Source organism: Pseudonaja textilis, chromosome 2, assembly GCF_049901715.1.
Source record: "Pseudonaja textilis isolate UNSWEBS1 chromosome 2, rPseTex1.2, whole genome shotgun sequence".
Lineage (NCBI taxonomy): Eukaryota > Metazoa > Chordata > Lepidosauria > Squamata > Elapidae > Pseudonaja > Pseudonaja textilis.
This window is the reverse complement of record NC_141991.1, coordinates 56,782,958-56,810,946: the sequence shown is the minus strand read 5'-3', so window position 1 is coordinate 56,810,946 and position 27,989 is coordinate 56,782,958. Positions and strand designations below refer to the sequence as shown.

General features: G+C 35.5%; 2 protein-coding genes across 3 annotated transcripts in view; one reads left to right on the top strand and one right to left on the bottom strand.

Annotated features, from left to right (window-relative positions):
* CENPP (centromere protein P) overlaps nt 1-27,989 on the bottom strand; it is a 147,581-nt gene that overhangs the window by 23,032 nt on the left and 96,560 nt on the right. The gene's annotated exons all lie outside the window — the stretch shown is intronic.
* Nucleotides 2,483-27,989, top strand: ECM2 (extracellular matrix protein 2). Its single transcript, XM_026724513.2, has 10 exons — nt 2,483-2,711; nt 5,602-5,910; nt 9,054-9,242; nt 12,451-13,038; nt 13,617-13,732; nt 18,840-18,975; nt 21,134-21,291; nt 21,641-21,780; nt 25,706-26,032; nt 27,503-27,989. Exons 2-10 carry the CDS (start codon nt 5,616-5,618, stop codon nt 27,711-27,713), a joined length of 2,160 nt encoding a protein of 719 aa, XP_026580298.2. The 5' UTR covers nt 2,483-2,711; nt 5,602-5,615; the 3' UTR covers nt 27,714-27,989.

Genomic DNA, 27,989 nt, shown 5'->3' with positions numbered 1-27,989 from the left:
TGGTCATTAATGATACTATTGTGTCTTCTTTTTGCCTTTTCTTCTTTCCCTTCAATTTTTCCAGACATCATGGTCTGGAAGTGCAAGTGACTCTTGCATTCACATTATGTGCTCAATATATCTAAGCATTATCTTCTAATGTAATATTCGGGTTTTTTTTTAATGTGGAGCAGCAAACAATTGTTGCATTCTCTTATTTCATCTTCAAGAAAACAGTTAAAAATCTTTCTTGCCTCTAGTGGTTAAAATTAACATACTTGAAATAGCTGATGTTTGTTCTGACAATTCTAATTCTAGACTAGCATTTCTCATACTACAATTTGCATATAAATTAGATGACAGTACACAACCTTGGCAAATTCCTTTCCCAATTTTGAACCATTTAGAGTGGTATATTCTAACTATTATCTCTGGTCAACATACAAATTCTTCAAAAGGCAAGTAAGCTAGCTCAATACAACCCTGTTTTGTTACCAATTTGTGGTATAGTCATGTCTTTTTTGGAACTCCCTTGTCTTTTCCATTATCCATCAGAGGTTCATAGTGGGATTTTTGACTGCCTCTGCCTCTTTTGAATCCAGATTCCACATTGGGCACTAAATTTATTTAATTTATTTATGTTGAAGTCTAGATTGAAAAATGTTGAACTCTAACATACAGATTTGTTAATTTGAGCAGTCTTTAGTATTGTACCTTAAAATCCCACCTCTATTTTCAATAGGCAAATGCAATATTGTAAAAATCTTGATCACTATAATCACAATTTATCAGGATAACAATGATGATGACAATTATGACATAAGGATACCAAATATAGATTACATGGAAGACGCTTTCTGCATGATTCTTTGTATGTATTTTATTGCTGTATGATTGTTTAGATGTTTATATCCTGCCTCTCTTCCATCCTGACCAGTTTATTATTGAATTACCATTTTGTTTTAATATTTCTTTGGACAAGGCAGCCTGAGAGAAATTATTGAACTGCCAGGAGCAAAGGCTGTTGTAATTCATATATCCCCAGTTACCTAGCATTCCTTTACCAATTAAATTGATGGGCACTTCCCTTACAGATAATAGATGTTGCACTGAAAACTAATTATGCACGCCATCCTGCTCGTAAATACATTTAGTAGCAAATAGTCAGACTAGGGATACTGTACTCTTAACATGGCCTACTTTGATGTACCGACAGATAACATAACCACTTGGGTAATTTAGGAAAAATGAGTTTCCATTAAATAGCTAAGAAGATAGGCTTTAAAAGAAGTTTGATTATCTCCTGAATCCTGTTATTATTAATTCATGTTGGCCTCAAATCATTCCTAACCCTGATTCTCTGACCGAAGATATTCTCAGTCTTAGACTTCAAGCTAATCTCAGATCTATTCTTCCCTAGTTCTTCCAAATCTCTCTCCAGATCCTTCTTCCTGCTGCCATATAACTGGGAGGATATACAGTACTCGTTTCTTTGAGGGGCAGTTTCTCCACCCAACTACTGTATCTTATTCATGGACCAAATATCTTCCATAAAATTGTTACAATTAATTTGGCTCAAGGAATTCACCGAAGGTTCATTTTGATTCCTTGTGATCCTTTACTTCAGTTTTTAATGTTTCTCTAATGCTACTTTCCAGACTACATTTGGTACATACAATTTTGTTTAACATTTGAATGTTAAGACCGCTCAGAATTGTTAGTCACACATGAATTGTTAGTCAAACACTCCCTGATCAAATGAAGCATAGTCTAATTTGCATAAGATTTGAGGTAAAAACAGTACACCTAAGATGTCATTGCTTTTCAAGATTTATACAATTCTTAAAATTCATTGAATGATGTGGCCTCAAAGTGTTTTCAGTTTTAGGACAGATGGATGAACAGATGATAGATAGCACCCTCCCTTCTTCAGAAAACTAGTACATATGAAGAAGGAAGCACAAGCCAAAGAATGAAGGAATAAACCCCTGAGACAAAAAGGAAATGAGTAGTAATACACATTTTCCTTTTGGCTACCAAACCTTGGCTTCATCCTCAAAACTTATCTGAGTACAGTGTTATTTCAGTACTCAGTTAGAATTGAATGTATAAATAATCAAATAAAAATGAATCAGCCATTTTCTTTTCTTTCACATTTTTTTAAATGAGCCCAAAAGTCGGTTAGCTACTGAAAACATCAGACAGAAGGGGTGAGGAGGTAGAAAGCTCTTATTCGGAAGAATCACCATTAAATTCTATCTTGAAGAAAAACCTGGCTTTTGAAAGTTTTCTTGGAACATAAAGAAGCATACAATTTCTAACACACAATAAACTTATATTAACTAAATCTGGAAAATGAACAGAACAAATGAAACTGTCTTGCAAATGCCTGGTTTTTTAAAACAGTAATCCTGTTTATTTTGGTTCTGAAAATATCTTGGTTAAAAAGAGCTCCCGTTTGTGCCTTGTCAGCCTAAGGACCAAAAGTATTGTGCTGCTTTTCATTTTCTTGAAGGGAAGATTTTTATAGCTGAAGTAGCTGAATTTCTGCGCACACCCGGACAGAGCAGTGCCTTCACTTCAAGAAAAGGAATTATTTAAGGAGGCATCTAATATATTTTCTTCTTAACTGTCTCTTTTCTCTGAAATAGAGCAGCACAGATTTTTGTTTTTCTTTTCTGCAGCTGGAATTTAAATGGCAAACAGAATCTACTATTAGATTAGATAACCAGGTAATGTATTACATCTACATATTAAATTACTACTTAAAATATGGGAGATTGACTACCAATATATTGTGTGTGTGTGTGTGTGTTTGTGTGTGTGTGTGTATGCATTAGAGAACAAATATAAAATGTATTTGCAGAAAGTATATTGTATTTAATTTCATGAAGCTTAACTGATATGAATAAAACCAATTATTTTTACTTTGGTATAGGAGTAATAAAAAGCATTGTTCACAACATTTTATGAAAAATGCTAACATTTTAGCAATTCTTTAACAATACTTTTTAAGGCTGTGTTCATAGCTATGAATTTCAATGGTATGGGATAATCAATAAAAATAACATTGTGTTATTAATTGTGTTATAATCAACTTCTTTTTCCCAAATGCATTTGGAAAAATTCTCTTTTTACTCTTTGGAGAGTAGTCCATTACAATATGGGTTTAATGGCGTAATTTGAGGTGACAGGTTATCTGAATAAATGTATAAGTTCCCCTGTCCTTTCCCACAGAACAAACTGTAAACATAATGCAATTACCTGGGAAAATAGACTATTCCTCTCTCATATGACATTTAGTGTGTGGCATATGCAATATGCAGAATACACTTGTGCAGTCCGGTTCTGCCAGATGTTACTTCCTTAATGCAGTCCAAGAGGAAGCAGCCTCTTGTTCAATGTATATCCACCCTTTATTGGCCCCCACCCCTCTTTCCTGAATATAAAGACTGATTCAGTAGATCCAGACGATGCTTTTCATGATCCAGAAATAGTAACTGCTATTGCCATGCTCATAGCTTTCATCAGGAGTACATGAAGGGCAGCATTTGTGGGAAACTTGTCCTTCTCATACCTTACACAGAAGGTAAGCCTTAGACTAAACACCATAAAAGGCACCTACCCTATATTTTTTAGGCTTTTAAATCCAGTAAGGGAACAAACAAACATGCTTTTGTGGGAAATCATAAACCAAAGTATATACAGCCTGGCTTCTTGACCTTTTTCTACCACCTTTACTAGCAAAGGACACAGGCTGTGTCTGTACTCTTCTCTGTAATGAAATATGTTGCAATTCTCTGTGTTTGGATGTATAAGCACTATTTCTCCCGAGGACTAATCAGAGTGGGTATATATGTGCAGCCTCTATGTTTGTCTATTTTGCTCTCCTCTCATATTGTGCATGTATGGCTATGCAGGAAGGCGTGGGAAGGAATATGAGCATGTCTAGGTCACATGATTAAGGGGGGAAGGGTGGAATAAGCAACATACCAACTGATTGCCTAATTTCCTTTCCCATACGGATACATTAGAGGAAATTTTCTGAATTTATTTTGTCTACTCCCACAGCCTGATCCAGCTCGCTGATCTTGCTCTGTTCTGAGTTTGGAGAATTATCCTGCAGATAGACAGATAGAGAGACAGAATCCCAAGTTCTTTTACATGATTACTTTTCAACTTTTCCTTAGGTTGGTAATATTAAAAACTACCAACTTTTGCCCTGAAGAAAACTTTTGCTAGCTATTTTTAATATACAGCATTATTATAACTGCCATACTACAATATATAGCCATTTTTAATATATAGCATAATTATAACTGCTGTACTGTTATACAGCTTTACTTTAAAGTGATAAACAGAGTATTAAGAACCTTATATCATTTATAATTTGCAATATGTGGCCTAAACTAAGAGCCTTCTTCACACAAAAAGTCCAATTGTTTATAAAATGAAGCCAAAGAACTTGTCTTTATACATGACAATGTGACATTCACAAAGAATAAACTTTCAACAATATTTCATTTATTAATCTCATCAGATTAAATTCAGAGAAATCAACTATCTATATATCCTTTAAGTTGTATTAATTAATTTTCAATCTTTCTAATTATTCATTAATCCAGAATAAGAGGATTGTACTTCTCTCCTAAAGCAGGGGTTCCCAACCTCTGGGCTGCAAATTGTTTGCAACCATGTCACAGAAAGGGCAGCGGAGTTCACGCAAGGCCCTTAACCACTGTCTTCACTGACACGCTTAATAAAACATAATGTTTTAGGGAAATTGGAAATCATATCTTTAACTATAATCAGATTAATATTTCATTCCATATCTTCACAGGATAAATGTTTGTTGAGATAAATAAGTCACTGAACAAATATTTCTAATTATTGTAATTCAGATCTGGAACTATGCTAAACCAATTTCTTTTTCATTAATCAACCGCACCTTGGCAAAATGGGCAGCATACCAATTTGATAAACAAACAAGCACAATAATAAACATGGTTCAGAGCAGCTAGCTCATATCTCGATCAAACTTCAGTTTGAAACTGGAGTCTTGTCTTTCCATAGACCTGCAGTGCAAAAATGAGATCCAACCCCATCCAAATATAACAGAATAACAGAGTTGGAAGGAACCTTGGGGGTCTTCTAATCCAACCTGCTGCTCAGGCAGAAGACCTTATACCATTTCAGATAAATGGTTGTCCAATCAATCTCTTCTTAAAAACTTCCAGTGTTGGAGTATCCGCAATGTCTGGAAGCAAGTCGTTCCACGGATTAATTGTTCTAACTTTCCTTAGTTTTAGGTTGGTTCTCTCCTTGACTAGTTTCCATCTATTGCTTCTTGTTCTGCCTTCAGGTGCTTTGGAGAATAGGTTGACCCCCTCTTCTTAGACATTGGAACACTGCTATCATGTGTTTGCTTCCAAAGAGCATTGCTTTATCTAGATTATATACAGAAGATTCTCACCCTTCTATAATCTGTAAATAAAAACAAATAGTCACCGACCTTGCCTTAGACACTCCACTTAATAAGGACTTTAATAAAAAAATAGGCACTTTTCATTTTTAATTCTAATCGCTTTAATCTTCAAATGATTTTCTTTCTTTTTTGTGCAGTGCTCCAGGGAACAATGCAAAAAGCAGTCCTAGTCTACTATCTTCTGCTTGTTTATTTGTTTGTTGCTCTTGCCCAGAATAAACCCAATGGAATGCCCGGAAGAGCAAGGCGAAGAATAATCTACAGAAGACTACGAAAGATCCCCTTAAGAAATCACAGTTTAAATAGGCAGTCACAAATTAGACCTCCAATCTCTAGCACTCCTCTAATGAGCATCCCACTTACTAATATTGAAGGAGATATTACTGGAGTATTTAACTCTCTTACCCAATTGGATGTTCAAGAATCCAGTTATAATATTTTGCCAGGTAAGGAGGAAAAACTTATTTTTTATATATATTTATAAATCATCCATGTAAAAAAGAAAACTATTAAAAATAGATGAATTCTTCTTGCTTAATCTTGGGTATCATGTATGATTTTCATTCACTGTAGAGAAATACCAGAAATCTAATAGTAGTATTCGGTGCTCTTCACCTAATACTAGAAATAGATTTTATTATTTATTTTATGTCCTTCCAACTCATATTCACAATTTGAGATCTCAATCACCTAAAAATTTAAACATAAACAAGTATGATATTTTTTTTTTTGCACTCATGTCAGAAGCACCAAGGCACTTCTGGGTTGAAAGGATTAGCCAGTGACATCACCATTACCCTGGGGACGCCTGTTGTTGGCTCCTTTCATGCCCCTGGTAGGCACTGGAGTGAAGGATGAGAGCTCAACCCCAGCTCTTGGGTCTCAAATGCAGGCTTGCTAATCTCCTGTTCAGTGTTCCAACCACTCGAACCACCATGCTCCACAAGTGTGATTAAATCAAAAATACTAACATGCTAGTGTGTAGGCCAAGCATTTTTCTACTACCAGGTCAAGTTAAAATGTACAATTAATTAATACACATCTTTTAAATACTGTAGAACATCATAAAAATCAGGATATTTCCCCCCAAAGCAGGTAACAGTGCACAAGTATTAGTAGTCTAACAACTTTATTATCAGAGCACACGAAATTGGATAAAACAGTGAGTCAGCAATATTTAGATGGTAAAAGTCATCCTAGTGAGTGAACAATTCATATAACTGACATTTGCACTCTCAATGGATGTGCAAACTGATTTTGTGAATGTATGTTCCAAAGCTAATTCATGATTTTTAATGCTCTGAAACAACCATCCTATCAACTATGTTGATCCACTTGACACAAAAGTGAGATGACATTAGCAGATATCTCAATTGTAGCCCTTAAAATGCAAGTTTTCTCACTACAGCCCATTATACCTTACAAAATTCTTCTAGAAAATTCCACAGTCCTCTGAAACACATCTGGGTGGTACTGGCACATGGGAAAAGAAAAATATACTTGATATTCCAATGCTATCCATTCTATCACTAAAGATATACAATTATATAAAAATGTTATAGAAACTTTATTTCTCCAAGATATTCAAAATTAAAATGTATGTGATAGCAACAATTTGGCTTAGCCATGTACAATAAAAACATGGCACAAAAATATTTGGAATAAATAAGTATAGTTTCATTAATATAATATATGAATGTATATAATATATTAATATAATATATGAAAGTAAGTAAGGGTGAAATCATGGCTTTTATTGACTTCATTGTAGTAAACATTCATGCTGCAATATGCAGCAGCAATCTTCTGAATATATAGAAGATGTCTACTACATTACTAGTAAAAGATGTCTGTAATTTATTTCATTTTGATATTTCTAGAAATTGTACAGTATCATAGTTAGCTTGATTGAGAAACTTTTTCATGGCAGATAGTTATTTTAGAAAACATCAGAAACTAATCTATAAACCACACACGCATATTTATATTCCAAATCTATTATTCCTGTTTCAAGGTGCCTACAATAAATTAAATAAATGATCTCAAAGTGGAATTACATAGAAAATGTAGGTATATAAAGTAGGGTGTTTTTTTTTTAAATAAAAGGGCAATTAGAACACAAAAAAATATAATTGCGGTCCATTTTTAATAGTCTCTCTAAAGCTGCTCATTTGGGAGCATTTATTTTCATATTAAAGGAAATATGCCAGCATATATACCATACCTTCTATATGAAGTACTTTAGATCAGGAGTCGCCAACATTTTGAACCTCAGGGACCACCAAACTCATAACTTTAAACCCCGCGGATCACTAATAGGGATTTTGACTGAGGGTGGCTAGCTGCTGTTGGTGGGAAAGTCAGTCCCATATTCCTGTGCAGTAGTCACAGGACTGGCCCTTTGGTCATCCTGGAGGAATACATCCATGGCAGGCCGGTGTACTCGGGTGGAGGAGCAGCTGCTCTGGGATGATCAAAGGGCCAGTCCTGTGATTATTGAAGCTTTGGAATGTGGGACCAACTTTCCCACAAATATCAGCAAGCCACCCCGGGCTGGATTTCCCTCCCTCACCTTTGGTCTTACCTACCAGTTCCAGCTCTACTCAAGATAAGGTTTGCGCTCGGCCGAAGGGTGGGAGCCAGGCAGGTGGGCGGGCCATGTGGGTGGTGCAGCCTTGTGTTCCCACACAGCATGGATTAATTGCTTTGGGGGAGACATTTCTCTGTGGACCACCAAAATTTTCTCACGGACCACCAGTGGTCCCCGGCCCACCGGTTGGTGACCACTGCTTTAGATCTCCCTCAGGAATCATCTGAAGTAATATGTAGTTTCCTCATTTTTCCCTTGATTGTTTCTTTTTATCTGGAATTTTACCCAAAGGTGGAACTAAAATCACTAAACTCAAATAAGTTGGAGCTCATATTTCTGAAGCTGAAAGCATTGAGGTATCTGTCAAGGATTTCATCCATAAGGTATTTTTAGTCTAGTATTTAGAGTGATTGCAAGTGAAGATCGCATTGGAAAAGAGCCTACCTATCTCTAGCTTTACAATCAAATGTTCAGTTAAATATTTTACATTTTATTAGGACAGACATATATTTTTGAAGATGTTAAATACCTTTTTAAAAATTTTTACATCTTTCTTTCCTAACATTATATTCCAGGTATCGTACAATAAATATTTATATTTGTAATGAGCATACCACAAGTAAGTCATCAATCAATGGATGACCGAAAGGTATTATCCTCTTTTATAAATTTGTTACGAGAATTCTTTTAAATGAGTTTGCATCTAGGTTTGTGCAGATCTAATCTGGCAATCGAATTGTTACACCATCAACTTCTCATGTGGGATAATAGATGATAGATAGAATTCTTTATTGGCCAAGTATGATTGGACACACAAGGAATTTGTCTTGGTGCAAATGCTCTCAGTATACATACATTGCATCACCACTGTCTGTCTGACAATAATAGATTGCCACATACATAAAAATTCAAATAAAAGCTGGTAGTGAAAATCAGTACACTTTATAATTATTTTATATATTTGTATAATAAAATCTGCTTTTGGCTTCCATTTCTTAGGAAAAGAAGGACGATGCTTCGCTAATGGAATGATTATGTTTGATAAAGCTGTGTGGTCTCCTAAACACTGCGTTACATGCCTCTGTTCAAAAGGAAAGGTGTTCTGTGATGAAACCTCATGCAATCCTCTGACATGTCACAAATCTACAAAACCTGAAGGAGAATGTTGCCCTGTGTGTCTGGAGAGTGGTACAGTATATTAATTTCTTATATACATGGTTATATGCATAGGACACACAGGAAGTCCTTGACTAAAACATTCATTTAGCTACTGTTTGAATTTAGGGTGATAGCAAAAAAAGTTTAGTCTTTGTACTTACAACCCGTCTTCGCATTTACAATCATTACAGCATTCCCATGATCATCTGATTAACATTTTGGCAGTTGGCAACCGGCATATATTAACCTCCCTGGTTTCCAACGAAGTTAATGGGGAAAGCCAAATTTGCTTAATAACTGTGTGACTCAATTAACTGCTGTGGTAATTCAGTTAACAACTTAACAACAAAAAAATTGTAAAATTGGGCGCAGCCCTGCTTAGCAATGGACATTCCAGATATAATGATAGTAAGTTGAAGGGTACTTGTATATTTTAGGGTATATTAATTTCTTATATATAATTTGAAGATAATATGCACACATGCACATTTCACATATGTCTTCAATTATAGTCAAAAGCTGCAAGGGAATGAAAAGGAAAATAAATCAGTGACCCTTGAATGCAACTGAAACATTAGTTTGGAAATCTGAATTTGTGAAAATAATATTTAATCATACCAATAATAATATTTTAAAAAATCATTCAGAATAAAATATCCTGAATGGAATATGATTGCTCTGGGTCTCTCTCTCTCTCTCTCTCTCACACACACACACACACAAAGATACAGTACATGTATGTGTAATGTTCATAGTCACCACTTAAGAACAGTTTAGTGGTATTTGCTGCACAGTGGTAATGATAGCATCCTTATTCTTCTGTCCCAAATCACCTTCTAAGTTCACATCTGATAGCCATTAAATAAAAGCCACAAAGATGGACATACATTTACATAACCAGATTGGAAAACTGTAGGACTTAATATCTTACAATTCTGGAACAATAAGACATCCATTATGGAATTGCTAGAACTACCCCCAAAAAAGGACAATAAATGGCAAATGTGATATTTCTTGCTCTTAGAGTATTACATTATTCAGAATATAACTGGAAAGGCATATTTCGGTATCACCAAACCAGGTGTGTCCAACCTGCAGCCTCTGGACCATATGCAGACCACTTACTTACAGCTAGTAATGTGGCTCCAAAAGATTGTAAAGTTTTAACATTATGATGTAATTTATATACATTAACAATATTATATATTTTATATATGGTTCAAGACAATTCCTCTTCAATGCAGCTCAGGCAACCCAAAAAGTTGAACTATCATGATCTAAATATATCAGAAAATATTATTTCTTAATCACAATGTTCTTTGCTTACTTTATACTATTGTTATAATGGAATGCATGTTTTATATTGAGATCAGAATCAAACTGAATGATTCAAAAATCTATCGGAAGATTGCAAGTTGATTGAATTGCAAATAAAACAAAACTATTTCTGTCATGGGAAGCAATGGAGACTTGTGACGAGCTCTGAATTCCGTTGTTTTTTACCAGGACACACAGATAAGTGGAATTGTTGTCCAATGTAACAGCTACTCAGAGGCATGATATGTGTCTGTGTGTAGAGAATAAGGAAGATGATATTGACGTTAACATTACCTGGACAAAAGGGGCTAAAATATGTTTAATTCCTGAGAAACGACATAACATGTTGAGTGATACAGACAGATCCCTGCTTGATTAACTGTAGTAGCTTATATGTAGTATAATAAGAGTACAGCACAGTCAAACTGGCATTATTCTATTATTGTAGCCCATCTTAATAAGGATAGTTTAGCTTTCTTGCAGAATTGATTGCCTGGTCTGGTCAACTTAGTGGAGTGACTGGGGAGGAAACAGAGGGAAGGAGCGGCTTTGATCACACAATTATGCTTGCCATCTTAATATTTTAACTTCATCTATCGATGTCTCCTCAATTATTCTTGCATTATTAAGAATAATTTTATGGCACATCAATATACCAAATCAAATCACATGTGACAGACAAAAATTCCTGAAAAGCTCATATGACAAAAGCAAGCAATCACATGCCCTTGGATCTGAGACAATAAAACTTCAGCACGAGACAAGAGAAAAGAAAGTAGAACTGCCTTCCTGCCAATCCCACAGCAAATGTTTCATCTTGGCATTTTGAAAATTTACAAGGCACACAGTCTAATCCAAAACTTAATTAGGGCTGAAATCAGCACAGGGCCTTGACATTTTAAATGTAGCTGGAAGCTCAAAATTAACAGTTCAACAAATTAATCTTAACAACTTTGTACTAGTATCTTTGTATTAACAAAGACATGATAACACTTTTAGTAAAAGCTGTTTTATGAAAGATAATAATGCACATGTTTATTTTGCTCAATGTACATACATGCAGGCTATTCTCTCACATGAACTCTAACATCTATAGCAAATAAGCCATGCAGCTACTATGAGTAGCCTTTTTGTTCAGCCAGGTGTTTTTTCAGCTGCTTTCCTCTGAATATTTTATTACCCCATTAGCCGATCCATCAAACCAATAGAAGCGGGGACATAACCAATTGATTTTTTTTAAAAAGCAGCCCAATGACAACACTCAGAATAGTCAGAACATTTGAAACAACACAGTTTGAAAGTTTTATTTAATGTCTTTTGTGTCAACTTTTAAATAGAACTCATAAAAAATACATATCTAAGAGTAATCTTAGTAGTTTTTAAGTCAGAACACTTTAAAATCATTATGTTTTGCACAACTTGATTGTATCTTAATACATAACACATGTTCAGAAAAATGAAAAACATGGAATTTTTATGAGAATTTATACTAATATCCAATTTATAAATTTTCTTTGCATGAAGTATTTATGAACAAGATAAATCATTAGAGAAACTAATGCTAATAAGACTAAAAAATTAGGACTTTAATATTTAACTAAATATCTCGTTCACATATTTATTCCCTTTTCTCTCTCTCTCTCTCTCTCTCTCTCAATAAATATAAGTACATCCAATAAAATAAGTTTATTGGATACCCATAAAACCACAGAAAATAACAAATAAGTCCAATTAAACTTCTAATATTTCTGATTTTATATACAATATTGTTTGCATGCAATATTGATTTTGTATATACTTTCAGCAATATTAAGTATAGGTCTAGTTTCAGATACATCTTTATTGACACTTACTATAAAAATGGCATTACGATTCTGTGTTATATTAGCATTAACTCTTTTTCCCCCTCCTTTATATTCAGCATTAACTACAATTTCTCAAAGTGACACAGCTGAAGTTTCTGGAGATTCTCCTGTGCCAACTAATCCGAGTGAACCAGTCTTGCATTATACGCAGACACAAGATCCAATGCAAAAGAAGGAAGGAACACTTGAAAAGAATATTCATATAAAAAAACCAGGAAAGATGAAAAAAAAGGGAATAAAAAGCCACAAACCAAGAAGAAAACATGCACATATCAATGATCAAAGGGAGGAAGAAGTGGAAACCAGATCAGAGGAAGAAAAACGAAGAGTTTATGAAGAAGAAGAGCTAAGAATTGAGAAAGAAATTAAAAAACAAGAGCAAGAGGAAAAACAAGAAAAGGACCAAGAGCAAGAGCAAGAAGAAAATGAACAAGAGAAAGAAGAAAGTGAAGAGGAGGAAGACACGTTGCGTGGAGATGTGTTCAGAATGCCCCCACACTTCCCAATTCCTGAGCCTTCTACTGAAATGCCTCCTTTGCCAACTGGATGCTCTGTCTTAGAAAATACAGTAAGCTGTGTTAATGCCAAACTCACACATATACCCATAATCAGAGATGAAGAGCTTACAAGCATAGAGCTTGATGGTGAGGATTTTTTAAAAAATACATTGAAAGTATTTTAAAAGGATTCTTCATCCAAATGAAACCCAGAACTCTGTTTAAAGGCATTGTTATAATTTTGACAATATAAACACAGTAAGTTGCTTCTTATTTATACTGATCCTGATGCACTCCTTTTACCGTTACTTCACTCACGGCAGAAGCATATTATTTTAAAATAGGCCATCCTCTGAAGAGAGTTGAAAAAAAACCTCTCTTTTGTACTGTATGTAGCAGGTTACTGCAAAAGCAAGCACTGGGGAAAATCTTGAAAAAGCAATATCCTACTCATTCATCAGTTTTCCAATGTTGCATTTAAACAGTCATATTTTCTATAGCTGCAATTTCCTGTTATGAAAATTGGGAAAAGAAGGAAGGGAGATCATTTTTATTTCCTGTTTGCTGTTTAATGAAGAGACCATATAAATCGTTACTAAAAAAAAACCCCCAGCATTATAAATTATTACTGTCTTCCCCTGTGTTTGATTACTTGTACTGTAAATTTTTTAAAAATGGTCAACAATTAGAGAGAACGTTCTTAACTTTTTTCTTCCTTTCCCTAGGGAATGACATCACTGAAATTCCAGATGGAGTTTTCAATGGGATACCTAATTTGGAGAGAATTGATCTTCGTAAAAATAAAATCACATCATCTGGCATTGGTCCACAGGCATTTAAAGTAAGAAGAATCTATATAATCACACACAACCAACATGTACACAAAGGTTATACTCAATGTTGGATGAAAAGTTAAATAATTTTATTTCTTGCAACACTGGCATCATTTTACTTTCCTCTTTTTATTTTCAATATTTTAAGAGTTTTAAATAATAGCATGTTTACAATATGATTCATATTTTATAAGCATTACTACATTGAAATAATATAAGGGATCATAATTTGCAACATTTCATTTTGGTGCCCTCAAGACAATGTTGACTCTTGGTGACTGCATGGATAGGTCCCTGCAGTTTTCTTGGCAAGATTTAGAAGTGGTTTGTCATTGTCCCTTTCCCAGAACTAAGAGAGAGTGACTGGTCCAAGTCACCCAGCTGGCTTTAGGCCTAAAGTAGAACTAAGTCTCCCAGTTTCTAGCATGATGTCTTAACAACTACAGCAAAATGTCTCCAATTTACAACATTACAATTTTAAAAAAGTAAAAATATCAAAATGTCCTTCCTTGTGCTTTAAATCGTGCAGTATTATTATTATTATGCTTTTGCTTATTATGGATTGCATAGTCTTTCATCCATGCCTTTTTTCTGTAAAAGTTTCAGTCCTAAAATTACATATAATTTTCCTGATTCTTGTAATCCTTAAGGATTACTTCAGATTACACATTTTTTGTTTTGGCTATCATAAATTCCAAGAAGATTACATCTAGAGCTGGGGTGTCAAACTCAATTTCATTGAGGGCCGCATCGGGGCTGTGATTGACCTCGGGGGGCTGGGTGGAGGTAGCCAGTTTGATGCCACTCACTGGGTGTGGCTGACTGGGTGGCTGTGGCCAGCTCTGCTGGCATGTTTTCTCATCGTTCTGAGTAGAACGGGCCAAAGCCATGCTGGCCTAATGTTTTCTCTTTGCACTGGGTAGAACGGGCCAAAGCCATGTGGACCAGCCCCTTACGTTTTCCAGGATGGCTCTACAGGCTGGACAACCCTCATCTACAGAGAAAATTTGTGCCTGCTCTAATCTGATCTAATCTAATCTGGCTATAAGAAATGGCTGGGAGTGTGCTGCACTGGAAATTATTTCCAGTAATCTTCCAACAAAAGTAGTGTGGGTGCAGCAGGGAGTTATAGCTAAATCCTAATACCGGGAGCACCCCAGTTACTAAACTTCCTAATTTATTTCCAAGTACTTAGTCAAGATGAATCAGCATTCAGATGCCACACAATGCAGTATTTATTAAGACTTAAAACATTCTACTAGGAGAGTGTTTTTTTCATGCCTTTAAAGCTATCATAAAGTTTTTGGAAATGGCAGTAACATCAAAATCAGATCATCTTAGGCTTGAAGATGATGCTGGAGCATGAAGATGGAAACATTATTTGAAAAGCTGAGCTCTTTGGAGATATTATGTCCAGAAGCCAAGCCAGAAGAACAGATGGATACTTAAGTTTGAAATCAAACTGAGATGGAATGTGATCTGTAAATTGATTCAAAATTGTGCTTCAGAAAGGGAAAATTGTGACAAACATTTACATGATCAGGAATGAACAATAATATTTGTTCAAGAAATATGTAAAACTGAAATTATCAGGACACAAAAGTTAAATGGAACCTGTTGGAATATGTCTCTATTCAAGAGACTAAAACAAACTAATGTGAATCTTACTGATGTTTTAATTTAAGATTGAGAGTATCTTGGATGTTACAACACAGGATGTTACAACACAGGCAACGACCCAGGAGATTACAGCACAAGACCCAGAATATCACAACAATAGAACTCAGAAGGTCATCACACAGCCCATTACCCAGGTCAATACAACCCAGGAGATTACAGCACAAGACCCAGGAGGTCAAAACAACAGAACTCAGAAGTGCATCACACAGCCCATTACCCAGGTTGTTACAACACAGGAGGCTGATAGACACATAGCCAATAACTCAGCCACACATGTTCTTACAAAAAAGCAGCCAATCTGCAAACATCAACTCCATCAACCAATGGGGAAATGACAACACAGCCAACCTCCCCACCAGTATTTATAGAGAGACAGCAGCTCTGATCACGCTTTGCTTGCACAAGCACGAAGCCGAAAGCACCAGTCTGAAGATGGCAAGTGGGACCTCGTCAAAACGTTGTCAAGATACTCTCAATCTTACACGGGAAAAGACCTGAACACGCCAAGACGTGCATACTGGTACCTGTGAAAATCTATGAAAAAAATATATACATATATATATTTTCTTAAGTTTTCGCGGGTATTTGTATGTATGGTATTCAGCTTTGTTCGGGTATTTTCCCACGTCATTATAGTTGTGCTTTTAAAGTTGTAGCAACGTTTTGGCAGAATCTCATCTGCCATCATCAGGCTTGTGTATTGTGTTTGTCTGTGAGTCAGACTTTCACAGCCGTTTCAGTTTTAAATTTGGGGCTACCTACTGCTGTGCCAGAATGGTTTTTTCTTCATCCTGGTTGGTTGGGAGTCTTGGTCTGTGTTTTTGGTCTTGGAGTTTGCTGTGTTCTGCTTGATTGGTGTTTCTAATATCTTCTGTCTGTTTTGTGGCTTTTTTTGTCTTGATTGGCTGGCAACATTGTGTTCCTGTATTGGAGGCTTTTAGTGCGGCTTGACTCCAAGTCAATGGACGGCTATCATTTATTAGGAAGCTAGGTTTCATCTGGGTGCCTGGTTGGGGTATGTTTGAGCTGGAGGTATCAGGGGGAATCTGTTTGTGCCCAGGTGTTTGCCTGGCTTGTAGTGTGGAGATTTTTTTGTTTGTGAGTGCAGGCTTCCAAATAATTGACAGTCTGGTGGAATCATCTCTTCTATTCATGCTTTCAGGTCTTTTTTCAATCTCTATGGCTTCTTTGATAATTCTGTGGCTGGGGTTTTCTATAGTGGCTAGGGCTTTGGTGCCATTGAAGTTGATGCTATGACCTGTGGCTTTCATGTGTTGCTCTAGTGAGGAAGTGTGTTCCAGTTTTTTTATTGCATTTTTGTGTTCATCCAAGTGGGTACTTATTCTTCTATTGGTCTATCCAATGTATGTGGCAGGGCATGATGCACAGGGGACTTCATATATGCCTTGGTTTTCCAGGTCGATTTTATCTTTGGGGTTTCTAAGGATGGCTGCTATTTTTCTGTCTGTTTTGAAGGCAGTCTTGAAGTGATGCCTGTGTAGTATCTTACTGATTTTGTCTGTAGTACCTTATGAGGGCAGGACAGCTGTTCCATAGGTTTGTTCATCTTCTAGGTCTCCATTATGTCTCAGTGTGTTTTTGTGGATCAAGCACAGCAGTAGGCTAGCCCCAAATTTAAAACTGAAATAGCTGTGAAAGTCTGACTCACAGACGAACACAATATACAAGCCTGATGATGGCAGATGAGATTCTGCCGAAACGTTGCTACAACTTTAAAAGCACAACTATAATGATGTGGGAAAATACCCGAACAAAGGTGAATACCATACATGTAAGTACCTGCAAAAACTTAAGAATATATATATATACATACATACATACATACATACATACATACATTGATTGTTAATCAAACTTTATGATAAATTTCTTTGGGAATATAATTATTAAACTGGAGGCCTATCCATATGAACAGAATTAATTGCCTGCTGCAGCAAGAAACAAAGGACAGCAGCCCTAACATCTGCAGAAGCTGAATATTTGTGCTGTGAAAAAAAGCATGCAGGGAATATATGTGGCCATACAAACTATTGCTACATACAAACAAACAATCCCAATCATGTTATTTGAGGTCAACATGGGATGTGTAACAATTGCAGACAAAGTACTCCAACCCGCAAAAGAAATACATAGATATTGAACTATAAAGGACATGCAAGAAAAGAGGTAGGCACAAAGGAAGTATCACCCAACTGATGCAATGATGGCAGCTGTACTTACCAATCAGTTGCTCAGAGGCTACTTCCTAAGGCTGGGAGAAGCCCTGGGAGTCAGTACATGAAACCAGTACAACCCACTATAGTACAGAATGCCATGCACAGAACTGATGCAGAGGCAAACATTTGATACACCATACTTCTGTGCCAGACTGTTACTTTCATGTGAAGAAGAGAGGGCAGATCTCTCCTACTTTTTATCACTATTCTGTCCCTATTATATTCATAAAAGTTCAAAGCTGGAATAAGCCAAAGCCCTTTGGATCTGTTCATGGTAATTACACCAATATTGTTTCCAATGACCCCGGACAGTTCTTCTTTGTTGTTTTGATAGAGGTAAGAGATAGAGACGGTAATACAGATAAAGTGAATTGTCATATGCTGTTCATATCTCTCCCTGCTATTGTGGGCCTTTTGTCTGTTTTTTGTCAAATACTTTTCTTAATGTTTGATGATGTTTAATAAATAAATATCAGGCTATGGCTTTTGGTAGCTGAACTGAGTACTGAGTGTACTTGCTCTGGTTTGGATATAGGATTGATTGGGAGTGTCCTGGGTCCAAACTAAACTGGAAATTATTCACAATAATTTTCCAGTGACAGCCAGTTTGTAGCAGTGGTTAAGGCAGCAGGTTAGAAACCAGAGATCAGTGAGTTCTAGACTTGCCTAAGTCAGCTAAGTGACTTTGGCCTATTTACTTTTAGCTCTAGGCAGAAGGAAAAGGCACACAATTTAAAAATGGATAGTGATTCAAGTGCACACGTATTGCCCTAGCTGTTGAGTTTATTCCTTTCAAACATGAGAATGCACTTACCACACAATATTTGAATTTCCTCCCAAATTTCCCATATTCTGTCTTTTAATAAATTCGTTTTGATGTGATAATTTTCCATGTTAATGTTTCATGATACTAATACCCTACTTTCATTTTTTTTATTTCACACGTTTTAAAATCACTACCTCAAATTCCCAGGATTGTATACATTATTCAATTTAAATTATTTAAATTAATGAAAATTATTATGTTGCTATGTTGTATTTTAGCTTGTATTGGCAAAAGTTCTTTGGCCATTGAATCTATTGTCTCCAAAGAGTTACAGCACTACCAGACACCGCACATGTTATTTGGACCATTAATTTAACTAGTGTAGATGAAGAAAGCAGAGGCTTACAAAATGAGTATTTTCTTTTAATTCAGAACTTGAAGAATCTGCAGCGTTTATATATGGATGGAAATACACTAGTTAGTATTCCACATGGTTTGCCATCATCTTTGGAAGAACTTAAAATAAATGAAAACGAAATCCATTTAATTAATGAAGACAGCTTTCAAGGTATTTTAAAATGTTACCTGACATCATTATCATTATGCAAATTGAGATCTTTGATTTTTCTGGGAAGCAGCTTACTTTTTTTCACTTAGATTCCATCAGTAAGAATTACTTACTTTCATTCCTACAACACAAAGTTATGTGTTGGCTTCATCAAAAATTATAAGATGCTGCAAACGGTGAATCACAGGATGAATCAGACCTTCCACATTATGATAAACATCATGAAAGTCATTGTTAGGAGGCATTTTTTTCTATCAATGAATACCTTGGAGCAGCAGGGAGCATTGTGGAATATGGGAATTGCACTTAAGTTTTATAGCACAATGCTATACGCTTGGGCTCAAAGTGGGATTTCCCAAGGCAACCTCTGGCAACTACGGTACATACTTACAAGGGAGCCTTTGGTGCTCTTTGGTTGTTTGGTTGCAGACATTTCCTTTATCTAACTAGGTAATATATCCGTGCTAACAACATGTGGTTTGTTTCCAGTTTCTACATCATAGCCTGAGCTGCAATGTTGATGGCCATGTTGATTTCTCTTGATCAGAGTATTTTCTGTTTGACAGTTTATCTGGAGTTTTTGTTTTATTCTTACCTTTTTAAATTCTTTCTTGAATGGTGTGTGGATGTGATTTATCTCTACGTGTGTACCAAATAAACTAATCAAGAGAGGTTAATCCTAGACAAACAATTAAACAGAAAACTAATCAGGGAACTACCAGGGAGAAAGCTACATCCCCATCAACACCTTAAGGCAAACTATATGAAAAGGGAACAAACCCACATTCACTCTCATTGATGATGTTACTTGGTAATTAAACCTCAGCAAGCAAACAGCCAAGCTCAGAGAACATCATGGACTCTACAGTTCAATGCTGAGCTGCATATATTTTCTTCTATTGGATACTTATAACAGCCAGCTATATTCATCTATTGATAGCTATTATTGTCCCCCAGATATCATTGATAGAGGCCTAATTCAGTCATTTACTGGATGATTTATGGGCTCCTCCTCCCTAGATCCTCAGAGTTCTGATAATTTTAGTGATGTCTATTGCCATGTCTTATTAATAGCTCCTGTGTGTGATGGTAATGGAATGTGTGGATGATCTTGGGGAATAAGGGAAGACATGTTGTCTAGGAAACAACCAGACAAGAGACACAAGAGCCCCCAGAAGGAACTTAATGGTTCAAGCACTTAAAAAGTGGCAGCAAAAAGTTTATAGGAAAAAGGTGTTGAAACTTAATACATAGTAAACAATATAGTCTAGAACCAAATTCAATCCTACAATGGGTGTTAATAATATAATGCTAGTAACTACTGATATCTGCAGCTCTGACCCAACATTCAAAGAACTTATAAAATAGAATTACTGAGAGATATTTCATGGAGAAAATGTATCTACCTATTTGTCTGTCTAACTATCTAGTTATCTCTACCTGTACCTATCATCTATCAAATAGACAGGAGGGAATGCATATTTAGATCCAAAATAAGTTTTCTTCAATTAAATCTGAGTTTCTACCATATAAGACCTTATTAAATTCACCAATACTGCTCAGAATATAACTGACAATTAACTACTGAACTTAGCCTTTTATAGAAAACTAGGAACTGTCATTTGACAGTTTTCATTCCTACTGCATTCCTTTTATGCCCATCAGCCCACCCAGGTAACCCAGCTAGGGTTCTACTTTATTGTAAGGCTACATTAGAAGAATCTGCAAGTCTAATGCAGATTCTTCTAATGTAGCCTTACAATAAAGTAGAATTAATTATGTAGCTATGTTTTCTGTCTGACCGACTTCAGAAGGTTGGAAGGCTGAGTCCACCTTGAGCTGTTCAGAATCGAACTTCCAGCAGTCAACAGTGAGGTAGCTTGCAGTACTGCTTTCTAACCATTGCACCACCATGACTCTTACAATGTCAAGCCCTCATCCAACCATCTCCTAAATGGGATCTGTACTTATTTCTCAAATCATTTAGTGGGATATGTATGTATGTAACCTGGATAGTTGTGATAGAAATGTGTTTGTGTGTACATGTATCATGATTATTTATTAGCCTAAAATTCTACTCTTAGCTGAGGATAATAGATAATACATTAATGCTTTATTTAATGTTATTTTTAACTGGTTTTTTTTTTTAATTCTAAAGGTTTAAAAAAGTTGCTAATACTGGAATTAGAGAGCAACAAACTTAGTGAAGCAAATGTCAGCCCTTTAGCTTTTCAGCCTTTGAAGAGCTTGTCATATTTGCGGCTTGGGCGAAATCAGTTTAGAACTATTCCACAAGGTCTGCCCCATTCTATTGAGGTAAAATAATTTTTGAAATTATTAATTTCCTTTATTTTGTAAAATTTAAATATTTGTTCAGGAGATAGTTATACATTAGTAATAATCAATTAAGTTCTTAGACCACTTGGCACGTTAAGTGTAGAACACATTCTACACTTCATAATAGCTAAAGGAAATACAGTTATTGTGTTTCTTCTTTCAGTTACAACTTACATCTCTTATGCAACTTTGTATAAAAATAGCACAGCAGCTCTAGGAAATCAGTTTCCAATCATAAATAATAGTTTTCAAACAGCTATTTTAAGTTTTTAATATACCAAACCATATGATTCCATGTGTTTCTTTTTTCTACCATTTGTTTAAGTAGGAACTATATCTTGATAACAACCAGATAGAAGAAATTTCAGAAATATGCTTTAATCATACCAAAAACCTAAACATCATTGTTCTAAGACACAATAAACTAGAGGAAAGCAGAATAGCCCCATTGGCATGGATCAATCACGAGTAAGTACAAATTACCAGCAATATTTTTCTAATGTAAAAATAAAGTACATTAAAATAAGTTGAACTGAGTAGAAGGTAAGTTTTCTGCAATTGTATTGGGGTTCATAATTATTTGTAAGCTGTTTGTTTTCCTCCTGTGTTACAGTATGAAAAGAGGGCAATAAAACTTTCTGTTTGATGTAAGTTTTGGAACAGACAAACAGAAAAAGATGCATTTGTTTCTGTTTCTTGCATGGTCTCGGTATAGGATGAAAATTATCTTCAGTGCCTGCTCTGATATATATTGATATACACAATAAGTAGTAGAAGAAGGTCCAGACTATTTTTCACTGGGTTTTAAAATATAAATGTCAGCAGCAAATTCTCTCATTCTTTTCCCTTTATCACGAACTAACAAGATATGAGAGGTAAATGGTCTTGATCAGACATTTTCAAATAATACTGTAAAAGAACTTTTTTCCCCTGACAAAATGAAAGGAAGGAATGCCTCTGTGCATAACAGGACTTTAAGGAAGGGCCTGATTTTTGTTTCATATGTAGTAAGTTTTGGAGAAGGATGAAACTGACCCTTACATGAATGAAATTCTGGAGAACTCAGAAATGTTTCATTCCTTCTCTAGAAAATACCTGCTAGTGATCTAGCAATTTCCTAGAAGTTAGTACATACAGATAGCCCTCAATTTATAACCACTTGTTTATGACCAATGTATTGCCCCTGTGGTCCTGGGATTGCAATTTGGGCACTTGGAAACTAGCAAGTATTTGCAACAGTGTAGCATCTTGCAGTCACATGTTCATGACTTGCTTTACAACAACATCAACTTATGGAAATTGGATGGAAATTCCTGGCCCGTTGTGGTCATAATTTGAAGACTCCCTGTATCATGAACTACGGTATTATTAATTTGCAGGATTAGCTACCAGAAAGTTGTCAAATGACTTCTGGGATTATCAGATTAGTGTGATCCAGAGGAGAGTGGAACTTTCATAGGACTTATAGAATATTGCCTGGAAAAATAGATTTTGCACTTCCCTACTAAATTTTCTGAAAATCTCTGTAATAGCCCTTGGTCATTGTAGAACTCAGAATATTTATCTCTTCTTTGCCCTAGAATTAGCAGAAACAGTTGGGTCAGAAACAGTTTCCAGGAAGAATACACAGAAACACTATGAGAAGAAGGAAAAAAAGTTTAAAGGACATTATGCATGGAATGGACTTATTGATAAGCTGAAAAAGAAGCTGAGAATTGTATAGAAAATTAAAGTAAGGGCAAATGACTAAGAAAGAGTAGAAATTGGAAATTTTAATTAGTGGGGATGGTGTCAGAAAAGCTAATGAGACTAGTGAGGAATGCAAAATGTAAGAAAAATCAGGGCTTGAACTCTGTCCATTGTAAAAGAAAAGGCTTTAGTTTATTACACAAAAGTAGATCTGTAAGTAACTAAGTACCTAAAAACTGTTACTGCAAGAGAACAAACTTATTCTCCACTGATACTGAAGACAGGAAAGAAAGAACAAGTTGATATTAAAAGAAAGAAGAGTCCGGCTTCATATAATGAGGAATTTCCTGATAGCAAGAACTGTTCATCACTAGAATAGTGTACCTGCAACAGCGATGAATTCCTCTTATTGTTCTTCAAATGCTCTTCCAGAGATGATTTGATGCAGTTCTTCCCTTCTTAGAATAACAGAGTTGGAAGGGACTTTGGAGGTCAACTAGTCCAACCCCCTGCTGGAGCAGGAGAGTCTATTCCAAATATTAGCCTCTACCTAGGATGGAACTCACAGCCTCCTGATTGTGAGGTGAGAGCTCCACCTTCCCAAACCTTTTTGTTCAGTATTCAAACCACTTATCAGAAAATTGTTTCACCCAACGTAGGAAAAATACTTAAGCCAATTTAAATGTCCCTGTTTATGTTGTGATAATGGGTTTGTGTACCATTACCCAAAGAAAAACAGCTTTTACCCAATTTGTGGTGATTTACCCAAGTTTGGCAAGAACCATTTGATGGATCGAAACACTGTATGACAACCCATAAGATCCCTCCCAATTCACACATTCTAGAGTCAGTCAATACAACATAGGATCTCGGCAGAATAATTTGTGTATCTATTATAAAAAAACATAATATTTGAAAAAAGTAGAATTAAAACACTATTCAAAACTTATTTTGTTGAACTTTGCCAACTAAACATATGTTCAATTCAATTAAAACAAAAGTAAGTATTTGAAGCACTTTCCTCCTAAATGTCAAAAAAAGAAAGAAAAAAACCTCACCATTATTCTTTAGTTTAAAAACAGAATCAATATAGTCAAGTTACATTGTATTACTTTAGCAGAGTTTTCAAGAAATAACTGGAGAAGGAAAATTAAGAAGGCAACTGGGGCTATAAATACTACCATGATTATTTCCCCCCTTATGTAGCTTTGAATCTGCCAGTCCCAGAAACTGGAAATTATGATGAGAAAAGAGTAGGTGGTGCAAAAAAAAAAATTCTCTTTAGAGAGTTGAGATGTTTATTAAAAACAAATGGCTAGCTGGAATTTCTTTTTGCAGTCCTACCTCTATATTAAGTAATGCAGAATCTGTTGCAGAACTGCAAATTTCCAGTTTTTTGAGGCATGAAATAATTAACCAATCACCACCTTTAGGTAGAGTCCCTGTTGTTCTGACAGCTTCATCAATGTAAGTAGTTCTTTTAGGTTAGTAAGCTGCATGCTGATTTTCTTTCTGGAAGGTGAAAAATGCAACAAAATGCAAATAACCATTAAGACTTCATTCTTGACTATATGTTGTGGGGAATTTCTAGAACTAAACTCTTCTAAATGTGCTACCAATTTATTTCCAGAGGAAACACATTGGGTCACTAGACTCTTTGTCTGTGAAGAGTACATAAAGGCTTTTCATTAGGGCACAATTTTTTGCCTGGTAATCAGCTATTATCCTTTCCTTGGATAAACTAAAAGGCAGAGGAAGGTTCAAACACACTCCTACTTTCTACATAAATCTTAATCTGAAAGTTCATTGGTCATTATCCAGGGCCTACTGCCTAGATGGCTATAGCTGTCCTAAAGTTCTACTGACTTCTTTTTTCCATATGATTTCATTCATAACTGTCTAACAGCCTTCAACAAGGCTGGGTGAGAGAGTGGTACACAAACATCTGCTGTAAGCATTTGCACTATCCATCAGTGTCAGCCAAACAACATTAAAAACATTATTGAGGCCACAGATTTTACTAACAAAATTTGTTTAACAAAACAGAGATGAATCAACCAACCCTGGTTCTTGAATTATAATGAATCATTTTGCTTTTTTTTTTTTTGGCTTAATAGAATTGAAACTTCCCATTTGGTTTACTATCATGTACGATCTAGGCCACAATGGCTTTTGCAACAAAACATGGAGTCAAAATTTTCTATTTGCTATTATACATTAACCAGACGTTAATCCTGCAGAGTAATTATAGCTTGTTTGCTTTTTCCTTTTGTTAAAAAAAATCTATTCTTTCCTTCAATTTATGTGAATTTATTAGAGACATGGATAAAAACAAAACAGAAATAACAAAAAAAAAATCAAACTGTATCTCCTCATTCAGGTAACACACTACTATTTCAGTCAGTAAATCAAGAAAACCTATCTGCCCATCATATTATGAAAAAAACCTATCAAATTATACCCTAGAGCAGGGGTGTCCAACCTTGGCAACTTTAAGGCTTGCTTTGCTGGCTGAGGAATTCTGGGAGTTGAAGTCCACAAGTCTTAAAGTTGTCAAGGTTGGACACCCCTGCCCTAGAGCAACATGAACTTAGCTACACAGTTGGAAGAGATGAGATTGAGTGCTTCAATATTCCTACCTTTTGCTTTAGAATGTCTGTTACCTTGCTCTTTTTGACTTTTGTGCATTTTTGTCTTTATGCAGGAACTTGGAGTCTATTGATCTTTCTTACAATAAGTTGTATCAGGTTCCTTCCTATTTGCCAAAGTCATTAGTACATCTTGTACTTATAGGGAACCAAATTGACAGAATTCCAGGATTTGTATTTGGACATATGAAACCAGGGCTGGAATATCTCTATCTTTCATTTAACAAACTTGATGATAATGGAATAGATCTTGTATCGTTCTATGGAGCATACCACTCTCTCAGAGAAATGTTTTTAGATCATAACCAGTTGAAATCTGTGCCACTTGGTATTGCAGAACTGAAAACATTAAATTTTCTAAGACTCAACAACAACAAAATCAGGTAATATAATGGTGTGTGGTAGATGGAGAGAAGAGTTACTATATAGCAGTGATCCTGAATTTTTCCGCCTTAGAGGGGAGAGGGGATGGCTCCGCACAAGCGGTGCACACAGCTCTACTTGTGTGAGCAGTGCAAGCATGTGCTTCCACAAATAGAGCTGCATGTGCGCTCTTGGCCACTGCTTGCACGCCCAGTTCCAAAAAGGCCGTGGCCTAATAGTGGCCCTGGGTTGAAAGAAAGATAACTATATAGTAGGTATTCAAGTAAGTTCTTTTTAATAGGACAAAAGTTGAGTGGCCAGTTAGAAAGTATTGATAATTTTAATGGGAAAATATTGTTACCGAAATAACCAGAAAAGTATGCTAGATTTGTTTAAAAGTGTTTGATTTATCTTCTTCCAGGAAAAAATTGCTGGCAATCAAATTCCTGGGATGGAATTTGATTTCCAGCAAAGACAGATTAATCATTTGAACATATAATTTTTTTAAAAAAATGTCCAAAGACATTGAGAATACTTCAAAACTATTTTTAAAGAAAGGAGTTAGAATGCCAAACATAACCAAATTTGAATAAACACTGCAAGACACAATTTATATGGAACTTTGTAGCAATTAGGAGTCAAGTTCAAATCAAGATAGTTTTTAGTTGGGGTGTGAAACTCGCATCATCATGCGATGTATCACGACTTTTCCCCCTTTGCTAAAGTGGGCGTGGGAATGGCCAGGCAGAATGCATCCAGCCCGCAGGCTGCGAGTTTGACAGCCCTGTAGTAGAAGATTGTGTCCTGCAATTTATATTCAGATTTCAGTATGTTTGGCCTTTTAACTGCTTTCTTTAAGCAAACATTAAAAGCAAGAGCTGAGTATGCTTTGACGAGTATTTTTCAGCTAAATCTCGACCCATTAAAGAGGTAACACCAATCAATTTATTTCACTACAGCTAATGGCCAACATAACAATAGTAAAAATATATAGTAGGCTCCCAAATATACTGTATTCTGGTATCCTCCAAGTATGCTGCTTAACTAGATGGGTCTTGTTTTAGCCTAGCTAGAAAGATTCATTTTGGCATTTCATTATGAACAATATATTTACATAGCAGATTCTTCAATCTAATTTTTCCGTAACCATCTAAAACTTAACTAACATTTAATTATTTATACATTTAATCAGTGAGAATATACTGCTATGAGACTAAGCACTTTTGCAATCAGGTTTAGGAAGCTACCTGATATGGCGAGGGAACACTTCCTTGCTGACCAGGTATGAGACTAAATGACCAATTTGTCATTTTTGGACTGCTGTGTAAGGAACATGTCAATTAGCCAGAGTAAGGCACACTTTTCAGCTAGTTTTTTCAACCGTCCATCAAAGTTTCTAGCTTAAAAATTATCTGGAAGATAATTGATGAGATCTATTAACAAAATATAACTTTTACCCTTGTTTCACTAATCCTGGTATGGTTTTACAGAGCTGTCCATCCAGAGCGAATTTGTAGATCCAGGTTAAATATTGAGGAGGAAAATGATGACAGTGATGAGGAAGAAGACTATGAAGATTCGCAGTTAGAACATCTTCATCTTGAACACAATTTTATTAATACCAGGAACCTTTCACCATATACTTTTTCATGTGTACGATCATATTCCAGTGTGATTCTGAAACCTCAGAATGTTAAATAAAATATTTTGTAGTACAAAGCTATTTTTATATGTAAATAATACAGTTACGTTATTTGTTCTTCATCTGCAATTAATATGTCATAAAAAGTATCTGAATATTACTGTTGCTTAATAATAGTAATATTAAAGGCAATCAAGTATGGAGTATGAGTATGAAAGTATGTGGTATGAATGTCTCCAAGAAAGTGTTAACATGCTACAGATAAAATGCTATATTCTAATATACATATAATATAAATGTTTTAAGGAAGAACAATAAAGCTGGAATTTATTGAA